The sequence below is a fragment of the Pinus tabuliformis genome, chromosome 4_2, assembly GCF_031772625.1.
Source record: "Pinus tabuliformis cultivar Carrire ecotype Pingquan chromosome 4_2, CPIR1, whole genome shotgun sequence".
NCBI classification, from domain to species: domain Eukaryota; kingdom Viridiplantae; phylum Streptophyta; class Pinopsida; order Pinales; family Pinaceae; genus Pinus; species Pinus tabuliformis.
In genome coordinates, this window is record NC_142304.1 from 576,838,628 (window position 1) to 576,850,727 (window position 12,100).

Sequence of the window (12,100 nt, forward strand, 5' to 3'; positions counted from 1 at the left end):
ATACCAAGCCAGCTGCTTTTAGACAATGATGAAAGTAAACTAGGGTCTATTAAGATTCTCCTTCATAAAGTGCTCATTTGAGTCAAGGCAGGATATTAAAGCGAAAGTTTGTGTTAAATTATCAATTCTTGAGTGTGTTTTCTTGTACATTGTAAACATCTTAGTCACTTTTTGATCTCTATTGAGAGAAATGTCCATAACTTGTAACTTTTCATGACAGATGCAATTCGTGTATATAGTCCGTATAATTATTAGGATGTATAACTGTGGATTGTTGCTTATTACTAGATCCTCTCCTGCTCTCTAGTTTGTCACTTTAGGCCTACAGTTTATATTGATTTGGAATTTTGCTTAATGGCAGGCACATTCTGTGGCAAAGTCAGCATTGACCATGGAGACCTTACCCAAACCTTTTTCTGAATCTGCGACATTAGATCTAAAACTCCTAGGGGTAAGGCTCTACCATATGAAAGTTGATCTAAGTTTTTTGTTGTAAAATAAATTGGAACTGACATTTATTTTGGATAATTTAGTCCATAGAAATTAATGTTTCTTTTTGGATCTTTTAGACGAGATAATTAGAAAGCAGGAGTCATTCTCTTTGTTTTTCTACTACACTTGTATTTTTCAGCAATCTTTGTTGGTTCCATGAGCAATTTCTCTATATATAATTTCAAGTTAAACATGATGTGAGGTAAATTGATGTAAAAGCTTATTGATTGGACCTGTTAGGTTGAAAATTCTAACAAGGCCCAGCAAGTGTAAATTGGAATTTGGATCATTCAAAAAATGGGAGTTAAATCCAGAATGAATTTCATGAAGCTAATAGGCATGCCAGTCATTTGGGTCTAGCTTGGGTTGTTGAAAGGCGAAGATGTTATCCTCCTCACCTGTTTTCAAATCCCACTTGTGACATGTTTGTTTTTTGTGAGTTGATTGTTGGTTGGGGTTCTTCATGAGCCAATAATCAAATTGGGGCTGGCAAGGTACCAGCAGTCCCATTCTTTCCTATAGATTGGAGGGTGGGAAAAATAGTTACATGTAAAAAAAGAAAAATGTTAATCAGCATATTGAGAAATGAGTTTAACAGTCAAGTCAAAAGGTTTATGATGCTGACATGGGCTATTGGTTTCATGGTAAAGTGGGGGTATTTCATACTACCCACCAAGGTTCAAATCCCTCAGGGGCATGTTTCTCCCCTTATGGGCTGTTTTGTCCATGCAAAATATCTCTCTTGCCTATTTAAGCAGGCCTCTGTGCAGATGGATCATGGGACCAGGTGCAGGCCCTGGGCATATTTGACAGATTAGATTCCCTCTGGTCATGGCTTGTTAGAGAGGGGGTTCTTCTGTGGGTTGTAAGCTGGCTACATTCCATTGTAAAATTCATATATTGGGAAAGGGCATTCTTGCTACCAAGTTAATCAGAAACATTTCAAACAAAAATGAAAAAGGTTTTGGATGTTAACATTGAATAATCAAGTAGTGTAAATGTAGTTTTTGTTGTTGTTTGTGACATGGCTATGCGGTATCGCAGGAAATGAACATTATCTTAGATCATCCTAAACTAACTAGGGAGATAACTGTTCAAGATGCAATTATGGAAGTGGCTGCTATCATGGGAGAGAATGTGAAGCTTCGAAGAGGTTTTGCTTTGTCCTGTGCAAATGGCGTTGTTTCCTCATATCTTCATACTTCTCCGCAACCAGGTTTGTACTATTTCTTACAATACGTTATTAGATCCCTTTTATTGTGATGAATGAAGGAATATTGACACAATGGATATATACATTGAAGAAATGAGACTTCGTCTGCCTTATATGTTTCTGATTTTTAACACATTAAAATCAAAATGGCTGCTGTCTCTTTTCAAGTTGAATTTACTGCTGCAACTCTCACATGTATGATTGGAATGTTTTAGATATTAGTGGTCAGAATAAGGAATTGGATTGTCGTCTTGGAGTTTATCCCATTTCACTTTCTAATAGCAATATAATGAATTCTAGCTATTTGATACTGGTACAGTATCCCATGAATAAGAGTGGTTTGATTCTGTATTTTATACAGAGCTTATACATAAGTTAATTATCCTGTGCAATATCATTATAAAAGTTTAAGGATGACAGAGAAACAAGGCCATTCAATCAGAAATGTTTCTTTTTATAGCCCTCTACATCACCAAGCATTATCTGACATCCTAAATCCACTTTTCAAACATCTAAATTTATCCATAACACTAAAGTTCCCTCCAGAATCCCATATGTTTGAATTTGTATAGACATTAGAGCAATACATAATTTTCAGGCAGGTTTGGTCTTTTTGTGAGTATGAACATGATCCTCCCCTTGAAAGTAATAAAAAAAATGTACAAATTGGCTACATGAAAGTAAAATAGAGCAAACAGAATGGTTAAACTAAGTTATGCTTCACTTCCATGCATTCTGGCTCTTTGTAAGTTGTTGTTGGCACTCCCTGTTAAGAAAAGTCTAAGTAAATTGGGAGTGCCAACACAAATTGCACTTGATTGTTTGCTCAGAGATTTGTCTCCGATAATCACTGTGCTTGTGCATGTAGGGCTTGGTCGCATAGCTGGCCTGTTGACATTAGAATGTGGAAATTTGCATGTACCACTACCAACAGAAGTGCTTCAAAGGGTGGGCTCAAATCTTGCAATGCATGTTGTTGCAGCTAGGCCTTTGTTTCTCGCAAAGTCTCATGTTACAGCTCAAACATTAGAGGCTGAGCGTGATATCCTCAAAACTCAGGTACCATGTTTTGGAACTTTACTACATATACTACATTGTGTGCTGAAAGTGCTATATATGATAATTTTAATTGAACAAAAAGGTAACCCAGATAAATTTGTTAAAACTAAAAAACACAAGAGTGCAAGGTTCAAGCCCAATTTGACCTACGAGCTAGATGCCACGAATCATAGCTGACTCCTTTTAGGACCTTAAATTCGCTAGTCAAGTAAAACTGAAAACTGGTACTACAATACAGCACACCTTACTTTTGCACTAGCATCCAAATGAGTGCCTTGTGACTAGATATTCAAAAGATGTTTATCATTGTGACTATGCTTCTGCTTCACTTTTCTGAACTTTTTTTCTTCTGTTTCGACAGGCTGCTGTGTCTGGAAAACCTCAAGCTGCTATAGAGAAAATGGTAAGAGGACGGTTAAGGAAGTTTGTGGAGGAAATTGTACTTTTGGAACAGAAGTTTGTTATGAACGATAAAGTACATGTCCAGGTATGCAGAGGGAATGCGCTGATGAAATATCTTATTGTTTTTGGTAGTTTTCCCATGTATTTTGTTCGCATTCCATCTTTTATGGATCATTCCTCTAATCTGTGGCCTGTGAGTAGTAGGATGAGCTGGTACCAACTGATCGATGTTTGCATTTGGGTTTACAAAGATTCACATTGAGCTAGCAGGATTTAAACATTTGGCCCTTTGTACCAAAAAAAATTGCCCTAATGAGGCTTCTCTGTATATTGTCTCACCATTACTAATTCCAATGAAGATTCGTTCAATGAATGCAGATGCCTGTCATTGATGACCCCCAAAATTTAATCCCTAATTTGTTCCTAATTTGTTCTGTTCATTCAATGACTAACAGATGCACCAAGTAAATTGATTCTTTATATGTTAAGAGGCATCTTGGAGGCATTTTATGTGTTTTTCTCTTACATTGATGGATTACAAATTGATTGCTGTACTGTTCCTAATTTGTTTGATGATAATCCATTCAGTGATTACCAGATGCACCAAGTAAATTGATACAGTATATGTTAAGACTAAGAGGCCTCTTGGAGGCATTTTCTGTATTTTTCAATAAAATTGATGGATTATAAATTTTTCTGTAAGGTCATATAGGAATTAATTAGCTCTTTACCAGAATTCTCATTTTGTTATCAGTTATTTACTACAAAAGTTTGGTGGAAGGACAGTTAAGGAAAATTGTGGAGGATATTGCACTTTTGGAACATAATTTTGTCATGAACAACAAAGTAAATGTCAAGGTATGCAGGGGAAATGTACCCAAAAAAATCTTAATCTTATGGTTTTGATTTTTGATCGTTTCCCTTTGTACTGATCAACCCCTTTCTTTGATTGTGGTTGTTCTTATTCTGTCTTTTCATGGTCTATTACTTTAATCTAAGGTTTAGATCAACATAAATCAAAATATCTTGATTTTACACTTTTGTGATCCATACTGATTTTGATAATGTCTTTCGGATTAATCACATCATAAGTTGATGGTCTACGATTCGAACCTTTGTCGCGATGATGAACCACATTAGATGGTTTGAAATGTCGACCATCAACTTATGATGTGATTAATCCAAAAGACATTATCAAAATCAGTATGGATCACAAAAGTCTAAAATCAAGCATTATAACCCTACACGGAAGGGAAATGGCTGATAAAGTTCATCAATTTGAACGAGCTCGTTTACAGGTTTCAAAGACCTTTGTCCTAATGATGAACCACATTAGATGGTTCAAAATGTCGACCATCAACTTATGATGTGATTAATCCGAAAGACATTATCAAAACAAATCAAAATTGTTAACCGAAGAGGATTGGTAGAGATTCTCACAAATGGGGCTGATAATTCTTTTTTTTTGGTTGCATGTTACCCCTTTCCACCAGGGGTACCTATAGCAAATTTTCTCAACAGGGCCAAGATAAAAAAGCCTTGACTGTGAGTTAGAAGTGGTCAGCCTAGCTTGACCATGTTAAAAGAGTTACAAGGTCAGAAAAGATTAGAACCTAGCTTGACCATATTAAAAGAGTTACAAGGAGAGAAAAGATTAGATGCTATTATGGATGGAAACCTAAAACCTATGTTGCACAAAACTTATAGGAACCCTGCGTTTTGGGCCGTACCTGTACCTGAAACTCCAAAACTCAGCGGAAACTCGACCATCGTGTAATCATCTACGAGAGTTAATATAGACTCCGTTTTCCTTCTAAATTGTCATCTATGGGTCTTACTCCCTTTTTACTTGCAAGATAATGTGTTATTCACTTTTTTTTTTAATATATATATATATATATATATATACATATACATATATGCCGTTTCAGTTGGCGTTTTGGCTGACATTTCCATTTTTGGGAGGTGACTTTTCTAAATGTACCCATTTCGGAAACTCTGAAATGTTTTGGCGTTTCGTGCAACTTAGCCTAAAACAGAGCTATGATGCAATGGAAGTTGAGGCAATGATTCAGATTGTCCATCCATATATGAGGTGTTAATCTGGAATATCTCTTTGCTTGTGGAAATTTGTATACAGCCTGTCATCTAAGGCATCATGATTCATCCATGTGCCATTTTTAGCTGACTATAAACCTGTAGCAGATTGATAATCTGACTGGTTATGCCTGAAGATTCAGCTCGTTATTGCAGTCTTGATCAAGGTTCTTGTTTGCACTCAAACATCCATAATGCTGGAGGTTATGTCATGCAGAGAGTTGAACTGTCAAACCCTAGCATATTTCAGAGCTGTCACTGCCATGCATTCCAGCAGCAGGAAGATACCCTCAAATCAGCATGTACTGCAAATGTAGGCATGATGTGGTGCAAAAGAAGAGATGAATTGATATGGGAGCATTCAGATATGTTTTATGCACTGTGCTGGCAGCATATCCTTTTTACTAGATCAGAGATGTGGAGGAGGAAGTGCTTGTTCCTTGTCACATTCCTGAGCAAAATAACAGGCAAAAGGATCCCAGTGCTGGCCAGTGCCATGCAATGATGTATGTGAAATCACAAGAATCAAAGCCTGAAGAGCTGATAAGTGCAGCAAATAGAGCGACTTCTGAACAAATTTTGATGCAGATCTGATTTATGGCTAGCAGGTTTTTAAGTCCTACTATGTTGAATGACCTCCGTTGGATGATGATTTATGGCAGCCACATATAGTTATAGGTAAATAATAGCATCTCAATTGATGGGTGCTCAGCCTGTTTGAGTTTTATTGCGATTTCAGGAAGGATGCTTGGTCAATGTATCCAATAAGAGGGAGCACGTAATTTTGCTTCTTGTTAATGTACACATATGGAAGACCTCAAAGCATGAGCCACTGCCAAAGTTGGATGAGCATGCCCTGGATGAGGTTATGAAAATGTTATATAAGAAATACAGGAAATGGCATAAGTATTTAGGACGTAAATCCAGCCTTTACCAAACATCCAACAGGATCTGCAGCAGAGGAAAATGCTCTATATGGGACTATATCTTCTTATTTCAGGGGAAGCTGCAAACCTATGGCTTATGCTAGAGTGCCTCTGTTATATCTACCATCAATGGCATTTGAGCTGTGTGGGATTTTAGCTGGCATGGCGAGTGTTTGTTAAAATTGGAAACTAGGGCCAAACTCCATGTGGATCACCTTATTTATGGCTTCTGATATTTATCCTAGATTCCGCTCATCGAGAGGTGTAGGATTGATCTAAAGATCAGCCGATTCCGATAAGCATTTATGGAGATATGAATTTATTTTGATTATGGACAAATTGTCAAGGTCGACCAGCAAACTTATGTAGGCTCAAAAGCCCAACAGTCACGTCTATTCATCCTCAACGTTTGCATATAAATACAAGGAGCATTCTCCTCATTTGAAAAATTCAATTCACTCATCTTCTCTCTCTCTCTCCTACGCATAAAAGGAGCCTCTCTTTCTCACACATGTGGCTGAAAGAAAGACGTCCTAGGGCAAGGAAGACGCTGAAAGGACTCTAGGGCAATAGGTCATCTCTTTGACCAGCGTTGACCAAGCATTGACCTTCCAGAAGTGCGGATTGGGTGTGGTTGCCTCTCTTAGGTAGGCCGCAATTTTTGGCACGAAAATAGAGGTGATCTGGCCTCTGGTTTGACTGGTGTTGACTGCCCTAGTTTGGGGCTGCAGTTGATTTCAGAAATCTGCAAATTCACTGAACTTTTGGTGCTGTTCAAGGGCTGTTTCTTCAGGCTGTTCGAGGACAAGTTGACCGGAAATTGACCAAGTAATTTTGAAGTCAATTTCAACTAGTTTGACCAAGTTTGACTTTGCTGATCTAGGGTTTGCTGCTGCTGATATAAAATTACAGAATTCAGATTTTGTACTATTTTTCTCTGCCGAACTATTGAAGATAAAAGAAGATTTGATCAAAGGGTTTCCCCGCATTAGGGTTTGTCCCTGGCTAGCCGCCACATCTTGTGTCTCTTGTCTTGGCTTGTTTTTTGTTGATTATTTAATGTTCTATCTGCACTTTACTTAATGTATATGTGATTGCTAATTTGTAGCTAATAAGAAGAAAGATAAGTAAACTGCTCTAAGCATAGAACATACCATAATTTAACATGGTATGAGAACTGAGGTGAAGACAAAGCCCAAGCAAGAGCAAGAGAAATCATCGAAGAGAAGGTTGGCAAGGCTATCTTCAAGAAATCATGAGGTCCTCAACACCCTTCCCTGCTGAAGACAAACTCTGTGAGAAATCTGACTATCACGGATGGAAGATGTCTCTCGATCTAACATTAGAAGAGCAGGAAGTGTTGGACCATGTGAGAGGCGAGATTGTTGAGCCTCCATCAAATGCATCCGCTACTGCTAGGAACAAATGGACCAAGGGAGAAGTCAAAGCAAGGAAGATCATCCGGGACTCTGTCGACAAACGCTTGGTGGCCTATGTTTCCGAGCTGAACACCTCCAAGGAAATCTACGATAGATTGGTGAGTTTATTTAAAGTTAATGATGCAAATCAAGTCTTGTTTCGTAGAAATAAGCTGAAAGAAATTCTCGTACTATATGCATTCAAGAAGAAATGAGGATGGAAGAGCAAGAAATGCCCATACTTAAAGGTCATCCCTTTGCCTTTTCTTCTCATACTAAAAGAAGAAACAATTCCGGGGCTAAATTCAAAGGAAAGGTTGGACCAAAGGGTGGAAGAAAAGGACGATGTTACAATTGCAATAAAACGGGTCACTATGCAAGGGAGTGCCCTGATAAAAGGGACTCACACCGGGACGATGATCAAAATCCCTCTCAAGGCAATCAAAGGAATGGCAGGTCAAATGGCAGAGGTAAAAGAAGTGTTGGAAATCAAGGAAGAGGACAACCATTCAAGAAGGCAAGAAATTCCAGGTATGAATCTAACATTGTTAACAATAAGCAGGATGAATATTATCTACCAGCAGCTCTATCTACTACTGCTCCCCCGGACTCACTGGGAAATTGGCTTATTGATAGTGGTGCCTCAAGGCACTTCACTGGTTACAAAGAAGCTCTCTATAATCTGATAGAGAAGGAAACCAACCTGGAAATTGTTCTTGGAGATAATTCAAAATATCCTGTGAAAGGCATAGGAAATGTCACTCTTCAATTGAATCAGGGTAATACCATCCACTTACAAGATGTATTATATGTGCCTGATCTCAAAAAGAACCTGGTGTCCATTTCGGCAATGGAAGACAAAGGCTACAAAGTGGCCTTTAGCGATGGCAAGGTACGTGTATGGAAAAAGAACTTTAAAGATGCTTTTACTCTTGGGTTTCGAGTTGATTCATTATATCAGGTCGGAGGAGGTCCGTTGGGTGTCATGTCTTATGACACATCTCTTTAGTCCGAACTATGGCATCGAAGGTTTGCTCACCTTCATAATAAAGCTCTACTTGATGTAAGGAAAATGGTGACTGGGATGCCGAGTTCAGATTAGAGCAAGAAGGTGTATGTCCAGGATGAGACGAAGGAAAGCTAAAAAGGGGACCATTCCCCTCAAGCCAAAGCAAGACCTCTGATATATTGCAGTTGGTTCACTTAGACATATCCGGTATGATGCGTGTGAACTCCTTGGGAGGATATTTATATTACCTCACTTTTACAGATGATTATTTTCGCAAGACTTGGATATACTTCTTGAAAATGAAGGATGAAGCGTTCTTCTGGTTTCGGCACTTCAAAGCCTTGATGAAGAATGAAAGAGAAAAGAAGATCAAGATCTTAAGGACTGATAATGGAATTGAATATGAATCCAATGAGTTTCATGACTTTTGCAAAGAGGCTGGCATTAAGAGGGAGACTACTACGCCATATACTCCTGAGTAGAATGGTGTGGCGGAAAGGAAGAATCGTACAATTGTGGAATTTGTTCGTGCTATTCTCCATGATCAAAGACTTCCGAAGTTTCTATGGGCCAAAGCTGCAAATACCGCCATATTTGTACAAAATCGGTGCCCTCATCAAGCATTGGGTTCCAAGGCTCCCGAAGAAATGTTCACTGGTAAGAAACCTGACATATCTCATTTTAGAATTTTTGGAAGCCCTGTATATTTTCATGTGCCTGAAGAAAAAAGGAATAAATTGGGTGCATTTGGAAAGAAAGGAATCTTCGTGGGCTATAGCGAAAATACTAAGGGCTATAGAATCTATGTAGCTGGTCAAAGGGAAGTCGAGATTAGTCATGACGTCACCTTTGACGAAGATATGGCTCTTAGCAAGGTAGACAATCTTCCTACTTTAAGAGGATCTAAAGAAGCTGACACTGGGGAACCGAAGGAAAAGGAAGATGAGACGATGGTCGATGTGGAAGAATCTATGGATCCTATTGATCCTCATCCGCAAGAGCCTTTCTCTTCTAGGAAGATGTTGGGTCCCTATAATACTAGTGATTACCCCATTACTATTGTAGTTATACCCCTTATTTATATTGTTGTTCCCCTATTACCCCCATATTGTTATTTCTGTGCCCCATAGAATCCCTTTATTGTTATTTTTGTGGCTTTATATTATTATTGTTAGGTCGGCTAGATTATATTGTGACTCCTTAGACTTCTATATATAGAAAGGAGGTTTTGTCATTTGTATCATCCAAGAATTGTTCATTTATGTAATGTAAAGGAGGTTGCCCCCTCGAAGAGGCTGAATTCTAAGGCATTGATCTATCTTTTCTATCTTTTCTTGAGCTGGTTTCATAACAGAAGAGGCCTTCATGGCTTAGGGGGACACTTGATGATGCTGAAGGACACATTGCACCCTAAGGAACCTTCCGTGAAAGTAAGAAGCAGAACAGGTATCAGGGATACTTGACCATCATGAGCACGATCATCCAAAATGAGCCTTCGGCATTCACAGATGTCGTCAAGCATCAAGTATGGAAGGATGCTATGACCGAGGAATACGAGTCTATTATGAAAAACGATGTTTGGGATGTGGTCCCCAGACCCCAGGACAAAGCAGTTGTCACTTCAAAATGGCTTTACAAGATAAAGCATGCAGTTGTTGGAAGTGTCGAAAAGTATAAGGCTCGTTTTGTCGCTCGTGGCTTCTACTAGAAGGAAGGTATAGACTATGACGAGATATTTGCACCTGTTGCCCGATATACCACCATCCGCTCGATCATAGCCCTTGCTGCTTCGCAAGGATGGAACCTACATCAGATGGATGTCAAGACTGCGTTCTTACATGGTTCAATCAAAGAGGAGGTCTATGTGGAGCAACCCGAAGGATTTGAGATTTATGATCGAGAATCTCATGTGTGCAGGTTGAAGAAGGCCCTCTATGGGCTAAAGCAAGCACACCGAGCATGGTATGAGAGGATAGGTAACTACTTGATGAAGTTGGGATTCACTAGGAGTGAAGCCGACCCTAACCTTTAAGGTTATAGATGACAAGCCTCTCATACTGGTGCTATATGTTGACGACCTCTTTCTAACAGGTGTAGACCCTCTCATTCACAAATGTAAGAGGGAGCTAGCTTTTGAGTTCTAGATGAAAGACCTAGGACTTATGCACTATTTCCTAGGATTGGAAGTCTGGCAGAAACCAAGGGAGATTTTCCTCTCTCAAGGAAAATATGTGGTGAAGATATTGGAGAGATTCGGGATGGTGGACTGCAAGCCCGTAATTACCCCGATGGAGCTTGACTTCAAGAAGTTAAGCGGTAGTGCTGCCAGACTAGTTTTACGAATTGCTACCGAGTATCGTCAACTTGTCGGAGCATTAATGTTCTTGGTGAACTCCCGTCTGGATATATGCTTTGCAGTCAACACATTGAGTCAACATATGGTTGAGCCTCACCACTCACATTCGATTGGTGCCAAGAATCTGTTGAGATATCTTCATGGCACAATCACTCATGGGTGGAGATACACTGCCGGAGATGTGAGACTACTTGGGTATACTGATGCTGATTGGGAAGACAGTGTGGTGGACCGGAAGAGCACTTCCGGGTGTTGTTTCTCTTTGGGATCTGCCTCGATATCCTGGATGAGTAGGAAGCAGAAGTCGGTGGCTTTCAGCACCGCGGAGGCAGAGTACATTGCTACTAGCATGGCCTCCTATGAGGCAGTCTGGTTGCGAAAGCTCTTCAGTGAGCTGTTTGGATTTACATTGGATACCACCGTGATTCTATGTGACAACCAGAGCGGGATTCGTTTATCAGAGAATCCCGTATTTCATGATTGCTCCAAGAATATCAATATCAAGTACCACTATATTCGAGATATGGTGCAATGAGGAGCAATAAGGCTCCAACATATCGATATCAGGTACCACTATATTCGAGATATGGTGTAGCGAGGAGCAATAAGGCTCCAACATATCAGTACGGATGAACAGGTCGGTGACATTTTGAAAAAACCCCTAGGAAAGGTCAAATTCCTGACTTTCTGAGAACGACTTGGTGTCGTTCAAAGACCCTCTTATGAGGGTTGAGTATGATGCATTGAGCTCTGGGAGGTCCAGGGGCTTGCGGGGTACTTCTTGGGGCGACATGTGACCACAGGGCGACTCACCATCCCTTGGTGGTGCACTATGTATAGGGTAAAGGTTCAACCTTCCCTTGTGACACCCTATGGCGACTGTGGAATAGAATGATTAGTTCTCCTGTGGGCCAGGATGATTCGTTCTCTGTGGGGACTGTGGAACAAGATGATCAGTTCTCCTATAGGCCAGGATGATTAGTTCTTTGTGGCATCCCCTGGACAGGATGATTCGTTCTCCTGTGGATAGGATGATTAGTTCTCTTGTCGAGGCATCCTACCCATGTAGTTTGGGACTCATGGGAAGTACCTCTCATCTAATCAATGAGCAGGGAAATGAGGATAGGG

At 39.7% G+C, this 12,100-nt stretch overlaps 1 protein-coding gene across 3 annotated transcripts in view; it reads left to right on the forward strand.

The window, feature by feature from the left end:
* Positions 1-12,100, forward strand: part of LOC149170617 (translation elongation factor Ts (EF-Ts)) — a 177,530-nt gene that overhangs the window by 36,811 nt on the left and 128,619 nt on the right. For all 3 annotated transcript variants that reach the window (XR_016259000.1, XM_089423943.1, XM_089423942.1), the window contains 4 exons: positions 362-451; positions 1,537-1,708; positions 2,574-2,764; positions 3,126-3,251. Coding sequence is in view for 2 of the 3 variants with exons in the window: in XM_089423943.1 (XP_089280069.1) it covers positions 362-451; positions 1,537-1,708; positions 2,574-2,764; positions 3,126-3,251 (579 nt within the window). In the remaining variant the exon portion in view is untranslated. The remainder of the gene's footprint in view (positions 1-361; positions 452-1,536; positions 1,709-2,573; positions 2,765-3,125; positions 3,252-12,100) is intronic.